We start from the raw sequence: 13,645 nt of genomic DNA on the forward strand, positions 1-13,645 counted from the left end.
AAAGCCTTAAGAAGTTGATGATGCCCCACACCGAATATTGTAAATTTTCGCCAAAGGGCGTGGCCGCTACGGTGACGCAAAGTCTGAAGATTTTTCGTGACAATAAAAGCTGCATTAACTTGACCGAGATTATCCTATCTTCTCAAAATTTCACACATTTGATGAGAGTCCAGCTCTAAAGACATCTACTAATTTACATTTCATCTAACTGATAGCGCCACCTAGTGGCAATTTTTTTTCTTACGAATTTTCTTCTACGTTTTTCTCCAAACACGTTAACTGGACCTACCTCATATTTGCTCAGATGAGGGTTTCGGCCTTCATGATGTCACAACACGAAGTTTGTGAGTTTTCGCGAATTGCTGTAGGCGTGGCTAAGCGCTGTTCGCCAAGAAAACAACGCCAGTTTTGAGGGTCTAAACATGCACAGAAACTCCTGAAACTTGGCACACACATCTGGCCTGGTAAAATGAGCAATATTTTATTGTTGATTGTGCTATTTTTACAAAAATGACTCAATAGCGCCCCCTCGAAATTTTTAACGAAGCAGCCCCGGTTGTACGTTTAAGCAAGAACGACGAATATTTTTAGGTGTATGAGGGAGCCCAAGACCTACAAAAAAGTCTCTTGTACCCATGTGCTAAAATGAACAGGAAGTGAGCTACGAATTTTTGAATGTCCCATTTTTGACGATTTTTGCACATTCACAGGGGGCAGACTTTTGCCCACTTCTCCTACACGTTTCATCCGACTGAGTTAAGACTTGGCCTGGACCATGTCAAGACCTGAGCCAACGACAGGGGGAAAAAAATTTGACTTTTCGAAATACTATATGATGAGGGCGGGGCATCAAAATTTGTGTTTCGCAATGAAAAAGGATATGCTTGATAACTCCCCGGTACATGCTCCAAAAAATCCCAAACTTGACATGTATGTTTATCGTCAAGGCCTGAAGTTATCTCTATGACAACATTCAGTTATATATGCAGCGCCACCTAGCCCTTGAGGCATGAAAAAAAAATACCCCACATACGGTATTTTGTACAAAAAATGTAAACTCATTCTAAGTGTGATAACGAAGTCATTTATGAATATTCTTTTAGTTTCCACCACTCAAAATGTTCACTGGCATCAGACTTATCCAAACATATATATATTTTTATTTATTTTTGATAGCCACTATGGACATTAAAAGCAATATCGTGAATGAAGGATATGCTTAATAACTCCACGGTACATGCTCCAAAAAAAATCCCACACTTGACATGTATGCTTATAATCAAGGCCTGAAGGTATCTCTATGACAACATTCAGTTATAAATACAGCGCCACCTAGCCCTTGAGGCTTATATAAAAATAAAAAAAAAATACCCCACATACGGTATTTTGTACAAAAAATGTACACTCATTCTAAGTGTGATAACTAAGTCATTTATGAATATTCTTTTAGTTTCCACCACTCAAATTGTTCACTGGCTTCACACCGATCCAAACGTATGTACGTTTCCATTTTGTTTTATTAATTTTTGATTGCCCCTTTGGACAATAAAAGTAACATTGTGCAATGAGTACAACGAGCGATGATGTGTATATACACTTTTACAAAAAAATACCAATCAGGGCAACTCATTGCCTAAAAATAAAAAAGGACGCTGATTTTTGCAGGTCTTAACAATCACCAAAACCCGTTGAGCTTGACACACACACTGGCAAAAAAATATTCTACATGTAAACGTTTATTATGCCATTTTCAAAGAAATTTTGCTTCTAGTATGCCAGTACCCCAATGTGCCAGTACCCCAACGTGCAAGTACCCCAATGTGCCAGTACCCCAACGTGCAAGTACCCCAACGTGCAAGGACCCCAACGTGGCCCGGGCTGCGAGGGCCCTTTATAGCTGCTCGCAGCTCTAGTTAGGGCCCGAGCAGCGACCGCTGCGAGGTCCCTACTGTTTTTGTAAAAATTATTATTATTATTATTATTAGGGCCCGAGCAGCGACCGCTGCGAGGTCCCTATTGTTTTTGTAAAAATTATTATTATTATTATTATTATTATTATTATTATTATTATTATTATTATTATTATTGGCAATTTTTTTTCTTACGAATTTTCTTCTACGTTTTTCTCCAAACACGTTAACTGGACCTACCTCATATTTGCTCAGATGAGGGTTTCGGCCTTCATGATGTCACAACACGAAGTTTATGAGTTTTCGCGAATTGCTGTGGCCGTGGCTAAGCGCTGTTCGCCAAGAAAACAACGCCAGTTTTGAGGGTCTAAACATGCACAGAAACTCATGAAACTTGGCACACACATCTGGCCTGGTAAAATGAGTAATATTTTATCATGTATTGTACTATTTTTACAAAAATGACTCAATAGCGCCCCCTAGAAATTTTTAACGAAGCAGCCCCGGTTGTACGTTTAAGCAAGAACGAAGAATATATTCAGGTGTATGAGGGAGCCCAAGACCTACAAAAAAAGTCTCTTGGACCCATATGCTAAAATGAACAGGAAGTGAGCTACGAATTTTTGAATGTCCCATTTTTGACGATTTTTGCACATTTACAGGGGGCAGACTTTTGCCCACTTCTCCTACACGTTTCATCCGACTGAGTTAAGACTTGACCTGGACTATGTCAAGACATGAGCCAACGACAGGGGGAAAAATCTTGACTTTTCGAAATACTATATGATGAAGGCGGGGCATCAAAATTTGTGTTTTGCACTGAAAAAGGATATGCTTAATAACTTCCTGGTACATGCTCCAAAAAATCCCAAACTTGACATGTATGTTTATAGTCAAGGCCTGAAGCTATCTCTATGACAACATTCAGTTATATATGCAGCGCCACCTAGCCCTTGAGGCATGAAAAAAAAATACCCCACTTACGGTATTTTTACAAAAACTGTAAACACGTTTCGCAATGAAAAAGGATATTCTTGATAACTCCCCGGTACATGCTCCAAAAAATCCCAAACTTGACATGTATGTTTATCATCAAGGCCTGAAGGTATCTCTATGACAACATTCAGTTATATATGCAGCGCCACCTAGCCCTTGAGGCAGAAAAAAAATACCCCACTTACGGTATTTTTACAAAAATTGTAAACTCATTCTCAGCGTGATAACTAAGTCATTTATGAATATTCTTTTACTTTCCACCACTCAAAATGTTCACAAGCATCAGACCTATCCAAACATACGTATTTTTTATTTAGTTTTATTTATTTTTGATAGCCTCTATTGACGTTAAAAGCAGTATCGTGAATGAAGGATATGCTGAATAACTCCCCGGTACATGCTTCAAAAAATCCCAAACTTGACATGTATATTTATAGTTAAGGCCTGAAGGTATCTCTATGACAAAATTCAGTTATAAATACTGCGCCACGTAGTCCTTGAGGCATAAAAAAAAAAAAAAAAAAAAAAAATACTTACGGTATTTTGAACAAAATTTGTGAACTCGTAAGTGTTATAACTAAGTCATTTATGAATATTCTTTTACTTTCCACTACTCAAGATGTTCACTGGTATCAGACCGATCCAAACATCTGTACTTTTTTTATTCAGTTTAATTTTTTTTGATCGCCTCTATGGACAATAAAAGTAACATTGTGCAATGAGTACAAGCGATGATGGGTATATATACTTTTGCAAAAAAAAAAAAACAGTCAGGTCAACTCATTCCCTAATGATCACCAAAACACATTGAGCTTGTCACACACATCACACCTGGCAAAAAAATTCAGATGTAAAGGTTTATCATGCCATGTTCAAAGAAATTTTGCTCCTAATGTGCCAGTACCCCAATGTGCGAGTACCCCAACGTGCAAGTACCCCAACGTGGCCCGGGCTGCGAGGGCCCTTTATAGCTGCTCGCAGCTCTAGTTTTAGATTTAGAATTTTAGATTCTAGCCAATCAATCACAAAGGTGCTTCGTGATTGATTGGCTAGAATCAATGCGATCAATGCGAAAATGCGATCGTTTGCGGAGAATAAAAAACAAGAAGAAGAAGAATAACTAGAGCTGCGAGCAGCCATAAAGGGCCCTCACAGCTAGTAAATGGTAGTGATGTCACACTCAAAGCAGATGCTCAAGAAAAGTGGCGTGCGCTCGTGGAAGAAGTACAATCACAATCGCTCATCTCTCTTTTTTTTTTTTAAATTTGCAATACTGACTTTAACGTGTCATCTGATTGGACGATCAGTTGTGTTTTGTACTTACAGTACTCGCATAATTTAATGTTAAATATGAACTTTTCCCCATTCATTTTCAATGGGACTGACACTGAATTTTTTTTAAGTCCCACTTTCCACGCCCACTTCCATACATACAACAGACCATCTTGACCGGCTTTCTGATACTGCTCAGTGGCGCAGTTGGGAGAGTGCATGTACAGTAAGCAGGAGGTCGCAGGGTCAAAGCGCACCGCCGACTGTACATTGCACATGTGTCTGTGATATAATGCAAACGGATAGTAAGTATACCAACTGACTATCATATCAGGAAATGCGTTATAGTGAAATTATTAAACACGTGTCCCCAATTAGCGTTCATCCCTTTCAGCATTAGATGACACTTTGAAAGACAAATACTCCTTCAATCACGAAGGTGCTTCGTGATTGATTGGCTCCTGGCTTGTCAATCACACTTCTTGAGTATGTGCCCCGAGTACATAGTTTCCGTAGACTAGCGCAGCGGCGGCGTACGTAGCTTCTTCCTACTGTAACTAGCTCCTTGCGTGTGCGTTCAAAGCTAACCAATAATTCCAATGTATAATGACTGATGCGGTTTAGTAATAGATCGATGGGGATGGGTTTCTAATAAGCCATCAGCTTCTACCCGTCAGCCCTTCTTTCGAATGTCAATGTTGCAAATTATGTGATGTGATCAATGTAACCTGTAATGTGTCCAAAAAGGAAAAATGAATAAACAAACAAACAAACAAACAATGGCAGAGAAGGATACAGGACCACCGAGTCATAAAAGAAAGACTTGCTGAATGGAGACAAGGACTAAAAGAGTGAAGCTAAACAAAAGTCATACACTGAGTTAGGGATGCACGATAATGCTATTTTAAACCGATACCGATAAACCAATTTAGAAAGTGTAGCTGTCATTAACCAATAAAACGTCTGAGTGAGTACTCATCCAAGACTGGTGATTCCATACTTTTTGCTAGGGGTTGTAACATAGATGTCAAGTTTGGTATTTGTTTGACCATTTGCACAGGAGTTATTAAGCCCGTCCGCCTTTATGACAAAGTTAATTATGAAACTGAAAATTTGATGACCTCACCCCTGTCATATAGCATTTCTAAAACTCAATATTTTTCTTCCATTTGTTGTCTCAGGTCTTGAGATGGTACAGCCCAAATTTGAAGTCTATCTGATGAATGTTCTGGGACAATGAGGCAAAACTATGACCCTTGTCAACGTGCAAAAATTGTAATTGAAAAATGTATTGCTCACTTTTTGTATTTTAGCAAATGGCTTCGACTGACTCTTTATTTACGCCTCAAGAGTCCTATGCATGCCTGCCAATTTTTATAGCCCGAGGTCAAACGTTTGTTTTTTGTTTTTCCAGTGTAGGTGGTGCTCCAGTGTCATTTTGTTGCCATTGTTTATGACAACTTTAAAATTTTAAATTTTTCACCAGGCCCGACGAGTGTGGAAAATTTGAGTTTTTGTACATCTTTAGGTCCCCATATATGCAATTCATTTTCGAGAATAAAAAAAGGGGAAAAAAAGGGGGGTGAGAAAAACATTTTCTACAGATAGAACAGGGACATCACAGTGGTCGCTGCTCTAACTTATACACATAATAGAGAGACGTTGCAGTTGTCGCTTCTCTGGCCTTAAATTATCCAAGCCAACCAACAATTTTAACTGTTAAGTAGCCACAGTTTCTATGTACAACAATAATACCGTACCTTCAGTATCAGGAAGCTTTCAGGAGTGACACCCAGGGTATGAAAAATGCTCAGTATTTCCTTTCCACTCCAAACTTTACATGCATCTTCATATCCCCTCTCAGACATTAGGCTTTGGCTCTCCTGGATCCAACTATAAGCATAGAAAACCATCACAACAAAAAAAGGTGCACAATTGATAAAGCCATTGGACAGGTAAAAAAATAAAAAATGATATATATATATATACACATACATATAAATTAGTGGTGTCAGGCGATTCAAATTTTTAATCGTAATAATCGCATGACTTCAATAGTGAACTGACAATTAATCGTAACATTTTTTATCTGTTTATATCTGTTCTAAATGTACAATAAAATATTTTTTCCCAAGTTTTCCTACTCTTGATAAATGGGAAAAAATTTTGAAAAAAATGTTAAACTAATAGAAATATTGCATATTTTAGTCAGTGATAAAGTAATTTCATAATAATACAACTGGGTTAAAATTAAAAAGAAAACTAGTGTGACATTGATTTGTGTTGGTCCTTTTTCTGCCACTAGATGGCACTATTGCATTTGTAAGACATTGGTGACAGCTCAGTGCATTTTTCTATTCATATTAAGAGCGATATCTAATCTTTAATATGAAGTAACTTGTGAAATTCTGCACATTTTTAAAATTATAAAATACAACTTGACCCCAATCTCCACAAATATATGCATTATTATGACATTTATTACTGCTAAATGTTGACATGGATGTGTCTGCTGCGTTGCGAGTGGTATTCCCCCAAGTAAGGGGTGGTCATTAATCGAGCGTTAATAAAATTAGTGGCATTAAAAGAACTTTGAATTAACTCAAAATTAATGTACTAATTTTGACACCCCTAATATATATATATATATATATATATATATATATATATATATATATATATATATATATATATATATATATATATATATATATATATATATATATATATACACACACACACACACACACACACACACACACACACACATATATATACATATACACATATATATACACTTATATATACAACAGTTTCGGTTCGGCCCGCCTGTTCATGAGCGCTAATCCAAAATGGCGGCTTCCATGGTTATGGAGTGCGTCCATGGTTACGGCGCGTCATGGCCATGCGTCATATCCTTCCAGCGAGGCTGTAGCCAATCATATTGCAGCGGGGCGGGCACAGCCTCGGTTCTTAGTTTCATAGTGTGGCTCATCAGCTTTATTCCTCTGTAGTTGCCACAATTCTGCAAGTCTCCCTTGTTCTTAAAAATGGGCACCAGCACACTTCTCCTCCATTCCTCAGGCATTCTCTCACTATCTAAGATCCTGTTAAACAACCCAGTCAGAAATTTTATTGCTACCTCTCCTAGACACTTCCATACCTCCACAGGTATATTATCAGGACCGAGTGCCTTTCCACTCTTCATCCTCTTCAATGCCCTTCTCACTTCATCCTTACTAATCTTTGCTACTTCCTGGTCCACAACAGTCACCCCTTCTATTCTTCGTTCTCTCTCATTTTCCTCATTCATCAACTCTTCAAAGTACTCTTTCCATCTTCCCATCACACTGCTGGCATCTGTCAACACTCTTCCATCCCTATCCTTTATTACCCTAACCTGCTTCACGTTCTTCCCATCTCTGTCTCTGTGCCTTGCTAACCTGTATAGATCAGTCTTACTGTCCAACCTAGCATACAAGTCATCGTAAGCCCCTTGTTTGGCCTTTGCCACTTCTACTTTCACCTTACGCTGTATTTCCCTGTACTCCTTTCTACTTTCTTCAGTCCTCTCAGTGTCCCACTTCTTCTTAGCTAACCTCTTTCTCTGGATCCACTTCTGCACCTCCTCATTCCACCACCAAGTCTCCTTATCTCCTTTCCTTCCAGATGACACACCAAGGACTGTCCGACCTGTCTGCCTGATCACATTTGCTATAGTTGTCCAGTCATCTGGGAGCACATCCGCACCACCCAGAGCCTTTCTCAACTCCTTCCTGAAAGTCATACAACACTCTTCCTTTTTCAGCTTCCACCATTTCGTCCTCGGCTCTGCCCTTGGCCTCTTTGTCTTCCTCACCACCAGAGTCATCCTACACACAACCATCCTATGCTGTCTGGCTACACTCTCACCTACCACTACTTTGCAGTCGCTGATCTCCTTCAAATTACACCGTCTACACAAGATGTAGTCTACCTGTGTACTTCTACCTCCACTCTTGTAGGTCACCCTATGTTCCTTCCTCTTCTGGAAGAAAGTATTCACAACAGCCATTTCCATCCTTTTTGCAAAATCAACCACCAGCTGTCCTTCGGCGTTCCTCTCCTGGATACCAAACCTGCCCATCACCTCCTCATCTCCCGTTTCCTGCACCAATATGTCCATTGAAGTCTGCACCAATGACAACTCTCTCATTTCTAGGGATGCTCTGCATCATTTCATCAAGTTCCAACCAAAAGTTCTCCTTCTCCTCCAGCTCGCATCCTACCTGTGGCGCATACCCACTAACAACATTGATCATCACGCCTTCGATTCCTAACTTCAGGCTCATGACCCTATCTGACACTCTTTTTACCTCCAGGACGTTCTTAACAAACTCCTCCTTCACGATAACTCCTACCATTTCTCTTTCTATTTAACCCATGATAAAACTATTTGAAACCAGCTGAAACCAGCTCCTAAACTTCTAGCTTTGCTCCCTTTCCACCTGGTCTCCTGAACACTCATTCTGCTTCCTGCTTGCCTAGTGTGTAGACGCAATCTGCTCTGCTCTTGCTTTGCTTTGCATTCTTTCAGCTGGTAACTGCTATTTTTCTTTCTTTTTCTGGGATTTTTCCTGGACATTTGCCTCGATGTGGCTGTACTACCTTTTTGTTTGGTAGATACAACCAGCTGGGCGCATTTTTCAACATTTTTTTGTAAACTCCTCACGATAACGTGAGCACGGCCTGCTAATCAGCACGCAACTGCTACTAGCAGCATGGCTGGACGAATGATGCCTTCCTAAATCTCTGAAAGTAGCCGCCGTCAAGCCCATTCTAAAAAAAAAAGAGAACACTGGATGTCTCCCTGCTAGCAAATTATAGACCAATCTCAAACCTTCCCTTCGTAGCTAAAATAGTTGAAAAAGTGGTTTTTAATCAACTCAGCAATTTCTTGAGCTTAAACGGAATTTGGATAAATTCCAGTCAGGTTCCCGACCTCATCACAGTACAGAAAAAGCTCTGATTAAAGTACTGAACGATATAAGATTGAGGACTGATGCAGGGAAGGTATCGGTGCTCCTCTTGTTGGACCTCAGTGCAGCATTTGACACGATTGATCATAATATACTGTTAGACAGGCTGGAAACTTGGGTGGGATTAAATGGAACAGTCCTTAAATGGTTCAGGTCCTATTTGGAGGAAAGGAGTTACTTTGTGACCACTGGAAATTTTGAATCTGATCGAAAGGCCATGACATGTGGGGTCCCTCAAGGGTCAGTCCTTGGACCCCTGTTGTTCAGTCTGTATATGTTACCTTTGGGTCAAATGCTTCAGAACGCCGATGTTGACTATCATAGTTATGCAGATGACACACAACTGTATTTATCAATGTCCCCAAATGACAGCAGTTCTATTAACATATTCTGTCATTCTCTAGAGCAAATTAACAACTGGATGAACCAAAATTTCCTTCAGCTAAACGAAAACAAAACTGAGCTCATTGTTTTCGGCAATAAAGAGAAAAGGATTGCTGTTAAAAAACAGCTTGAGTCACTGTCTTTAGAAACTAAAGACCAAGTTCGAAATCTCAGACTCAGACCTGACCTTCAGCATATTAAATGTATCACTATAACAGCCTTTTACCAGCTGAAAAACATCCAGACTGAAGGACTGCATGCTTCAAGCAGACCAAGAGAAGCTTATCCATGCTTTTATCTCCAGCAGACTAGATTATTGTAACGATCTTCTGACTGGACTCTCTCAAAAGAACATGAGACAATTGCAGCTCATTCAGAACGCTGCAGCTCGAGTTCTGACCAAAACAAAGAGATCAGAACATATTACTGTAGTACTTAAGGATTTACACTGGCTCCCAGTCAGCTGTAGAATCGATTTTAAAGTTCTGCTACTCGTCTATAAATCACTAAATGGTTTGGGTCCTGAATATATCCAAGAAATGCTGATTGAGTACAAACCCAGCAGGGCTCTGAGATCTATAGACTTGGGCCAACTAGTGGAAACCAGATTTTGAAGCAAACATGGTGAAGCTGCATTTAGCTATTATGCTGCACACAGATGGAATAGGCTGCCAACAGAAGTGAAGTCAGCCCCGAGTATAAATGCTTTTAAATCCAGGTTAAAAACTTTGCTTTTTTCTTATTCCTTTGATTAGGGACTTTTAAACAGATTTAATTGTTTTTAAACTTCCTTACGTTAAATGTTTTAAAGTTTGTTGATTGTTATTATATGTTATTTTTAGTAAATTTTGTAACCTATTTTCATTTATTTTTCTTCCTCTGAATGTTAACTACTGTTTCTTGATGCTTATGTGTTGTCTTTCCTTGTGAAAAGCACATTGAGTTGCCTTGTGTATGAAATGTGCTATACAAATAAACTTGCCTTGCCTTGCCTCTGCATCATGTCAACCAGCTCCCTGCCTTTTCCTGTCATACTCCCAAATTTCAAAGGCCCTACTCTAAGTCCTAGACTCGTGGTGTTCCTCTTCTCTTTCTTCCTACGACCACACTTTCCTCCTCTCCTTCTTCAACCAACAGTAGTCCAATTTCCACCAGCCCCCTGTAGGTCAACAGCACCGATGGCGGTCGTTGTTAACCCGGGCCACAACCGATCCGGTATGGAAGTCATACATTTGATTCCCATGATTGGTTTGGCCAAAGTTTTACATCGGATGCCCTTCCTGACTCAACCCTCTATATTTATCCGGGCTTGGGACCGGCACAAGAAGACACTGGCTTCTGCCCCCTCGCTGCTACATTTGCTGTTATTGCCCCGTATAGTATGTAAATAGCACACACGCACGAGCACGCACACACGCTCAAATATTCCTGTAAAAGGTCAACATTTTGTAGTTTGTCAAATGTGAAAATATTGCTGTTTACACACGTTATCAGATATGTAAATAAAGTTTTACGTCGGATGCCCTTCCTGACACAACCCTCTGTATTTATCTGGGCTTGGGACCGGCACAAGAAGACACTGGCTTGTGGCCCCTCGCGGCTACATTTTTTGCAATATATGTTAATAACGTATTAAAAAGCAGAAAAATTGAACATCCGACAACCACCATAGATAACGTAATGGAATGTGTAAGTATTGAAGTATATGTAAAAAAATGCATCAAATATAATTATAAGTATATATATGTATATATAGGACACCTGGATCATGTCTTGATACATTCAATGATAAATTAGTGGATATTCTGAGTTATAAACGTGATAAAAAAATGCGAATAATGTGTGGTGATTTTAACATGGATTTTTTAAATCCAAATGGACATCAGAAAACGACTTTATAAATGACTATAAATATAATGTATAGTAATAGTTTATTTCCTCTCATTACAAAACCTAATAGAATAACAATAGATACAGCTACACTAATGGATAATATATTTGCAAATAAAATTGACCTAAAAATAGAAAGTGGACTCCTTATTAAAGATATAAGTGATCATCTCCCGGTCTTTGCACTTTTTTATGATTATTTTGATAAAAAAAATAAAGCCGATAACGTACACATTTGAAACAAGAGTAAGAACACCACGCTCCATGGCTGCCTTTAAGTTGGATTCAGAGAAACATAACTGGTCTGAGGTTTATTCAAATAATGATCCTAATACTGCATATAGTGAATTCCAGACAACAATTATCTCTTTATATAATAAACACTGTCCATTAATTAAAATTACAAGAAAGTATAAAGGTCTAAATAAGGCATGGATGACGAAGGGGATAGAGAATGCATGTAAAAAGAAAAATATTTTAGATGAAAGATTTGTTAAATTGAAAACTGTGTAAGCTGAAACAAAGTATAAGACCTATAAAAATAAACTATTAAATATTATACGAATAAATAAGAAAGATTATTATCATTCATTATTAGAGCAGAATAAAAGCAATACAGAAGAAATATGGAAAATACTAAATCATATAATTAAAAACTATTCTAAAAAAAATAAATTATCCACAATATTTTATAAAAGATAAAAATATTGTAATTGATGAAATTTCTGATATAGCCAATAATTTTAATGAGTATTTAGTTAATGTTGGCAGTAACTTTATAAAACCAAATTCCAGAACCAAGAAATAAATATGAAACAGATAAGCATATTGTAAATAATTCATCCACAATGTTTCTTAATGATGTTAATGATATAGAGGGATTAAATGTTGTAAAAACATTAAAAAATAAAAAGTGCACTGACTGTTCTAATATTGATATGACACTAGTAAAAAGTATTATAGAATATATTGTGCAACCTTTCACATATACAGTGAAACCTCAGCTCACGAACATAATTGGTTCCCAGAAAGTGTGTGTAAGGCGAAAAGTTCGTCTTCCGAACATTTATTTCCCATAAGAAACCATTAAAATGAGAATAATCCGTTCCCAGGTCCCTATAAAACATAATTTTCTACAAAATAAGCCTTAAAACTACACAAAAATATACCAGGTTGCCTCTTGATGATATCCAAGTGAAGTTGCCGTGCTTTCTTTGCGATAATACCCTCACTCACACTGTCCCCTGCTAGCTGCTTTTCATTAATCCAAATCAACAGAAGTTTTTCAACCTCTTCTATTGCCTGAGACCGTTGCTTAGACAACACAGAAACACCCTTAGCCACACATGCACCCTTAATAGCTTCCTTGTTCTTAAGGATGGTAGCAATGGTAGACTTAGCGTACTGGTACTGGGACGCTAAGTCACACAAACGCACACCTTGTTCGTGTTTTTCAATGATCTCCTTCTTCTGCTCGATCGTAATTTTCTTTCATGTCTTCTTAGGCTTAACACTAGCCTGTGGTGGGGTCTTTTTCGGTCCCATAATAGCAAAAGTACACTCAATATGGTCCAAAATGTCTATCAAACACAAACCACGTCCGCACTCAAAGAAAGGGGGTGACGAACTGGGACGCCGTGAGCGTGCGTCAGCTTCTCGTGGCCGCCACTGTGGCGCTGTTCGACCGCGTGGTTTGGTTCGTCCGCCGAAACCAGGTTCGTCAGCAGAGACTATATGCTCACGAATTTAATGTTCTTGAGGCGAAAAGTTCGTGAGCTTAAGCGTTCGTCAGCGGAGGTTTTACTGTATATGCAATTTGCCATTTAAAACTGGTATATTTCCATCAAAAATTAAAATAGCAAAAGTTATTCCTATTTACAAAAGTGGAGATAGGCACACATTCAATAACTACAGACCAATATCATTGTTGCCACAGTTCTCAAAAATTCTAGAAAAATTGTTTTTATACCGACTTGACAACTTTATTGAGAAACATAAGCTATTAAGTGAAAATCAATATGGGTTTAGAGAAAAACGGACCACCTAAATGGCAGTCATGGAACTCGTAGAAGCAATATCAACTAACAAAGATAATAAAAAATTTACTGTTGGGATTTTTATGGATTTAAAAAAAGCTTTTGACACGATGGATCATTCTATATTAATGAATAAATT

The 13,645-nt window shown here is 38.4% G+C and overlaps 1 protein-coding gene across 5 annotated transcripts in view; it reads right to left on the bottom strand.

Annotated features, from left to right (window-relative positions):
- brip1 (BRCA1 interacting helicase 1) overlaps nucleotides 1–13,645 on the bottom strand; it is a 484,938-nt gene that overhangs the window by 291,482 nt on the left and 179,811 nt on the right. For all 5 annotated transcript variants that reach the window (XM_077540670.1, XM_077540669.1, XM_077540668.1 and 2 more), the window contains one exon: nucleotides 5,939–6,071. In XM_077540670.1, the coding sequence (XP_077396796.1) occupies nucleotides 5,939–6,071 (133 nt within the window). The remainder of the gene's footprint in view (nucleotides 1–5,938; nucleotides 6,072–13,645) is intronic.

Source organism: Festucalex cinctus, chromosome 13, assembly GCF_051991245.1.
Source record: "Festucalex cinctus isolate MCC-2025b chromosome 13, RoL_Fcin_1.0, whole genome shotgun sequence".
NCBI lineage: Eukaryota > Metazoa > Chordata > Actinopteri > Syngnathiformes > Syngnathidae > Festucalex > Festucalex cinctus.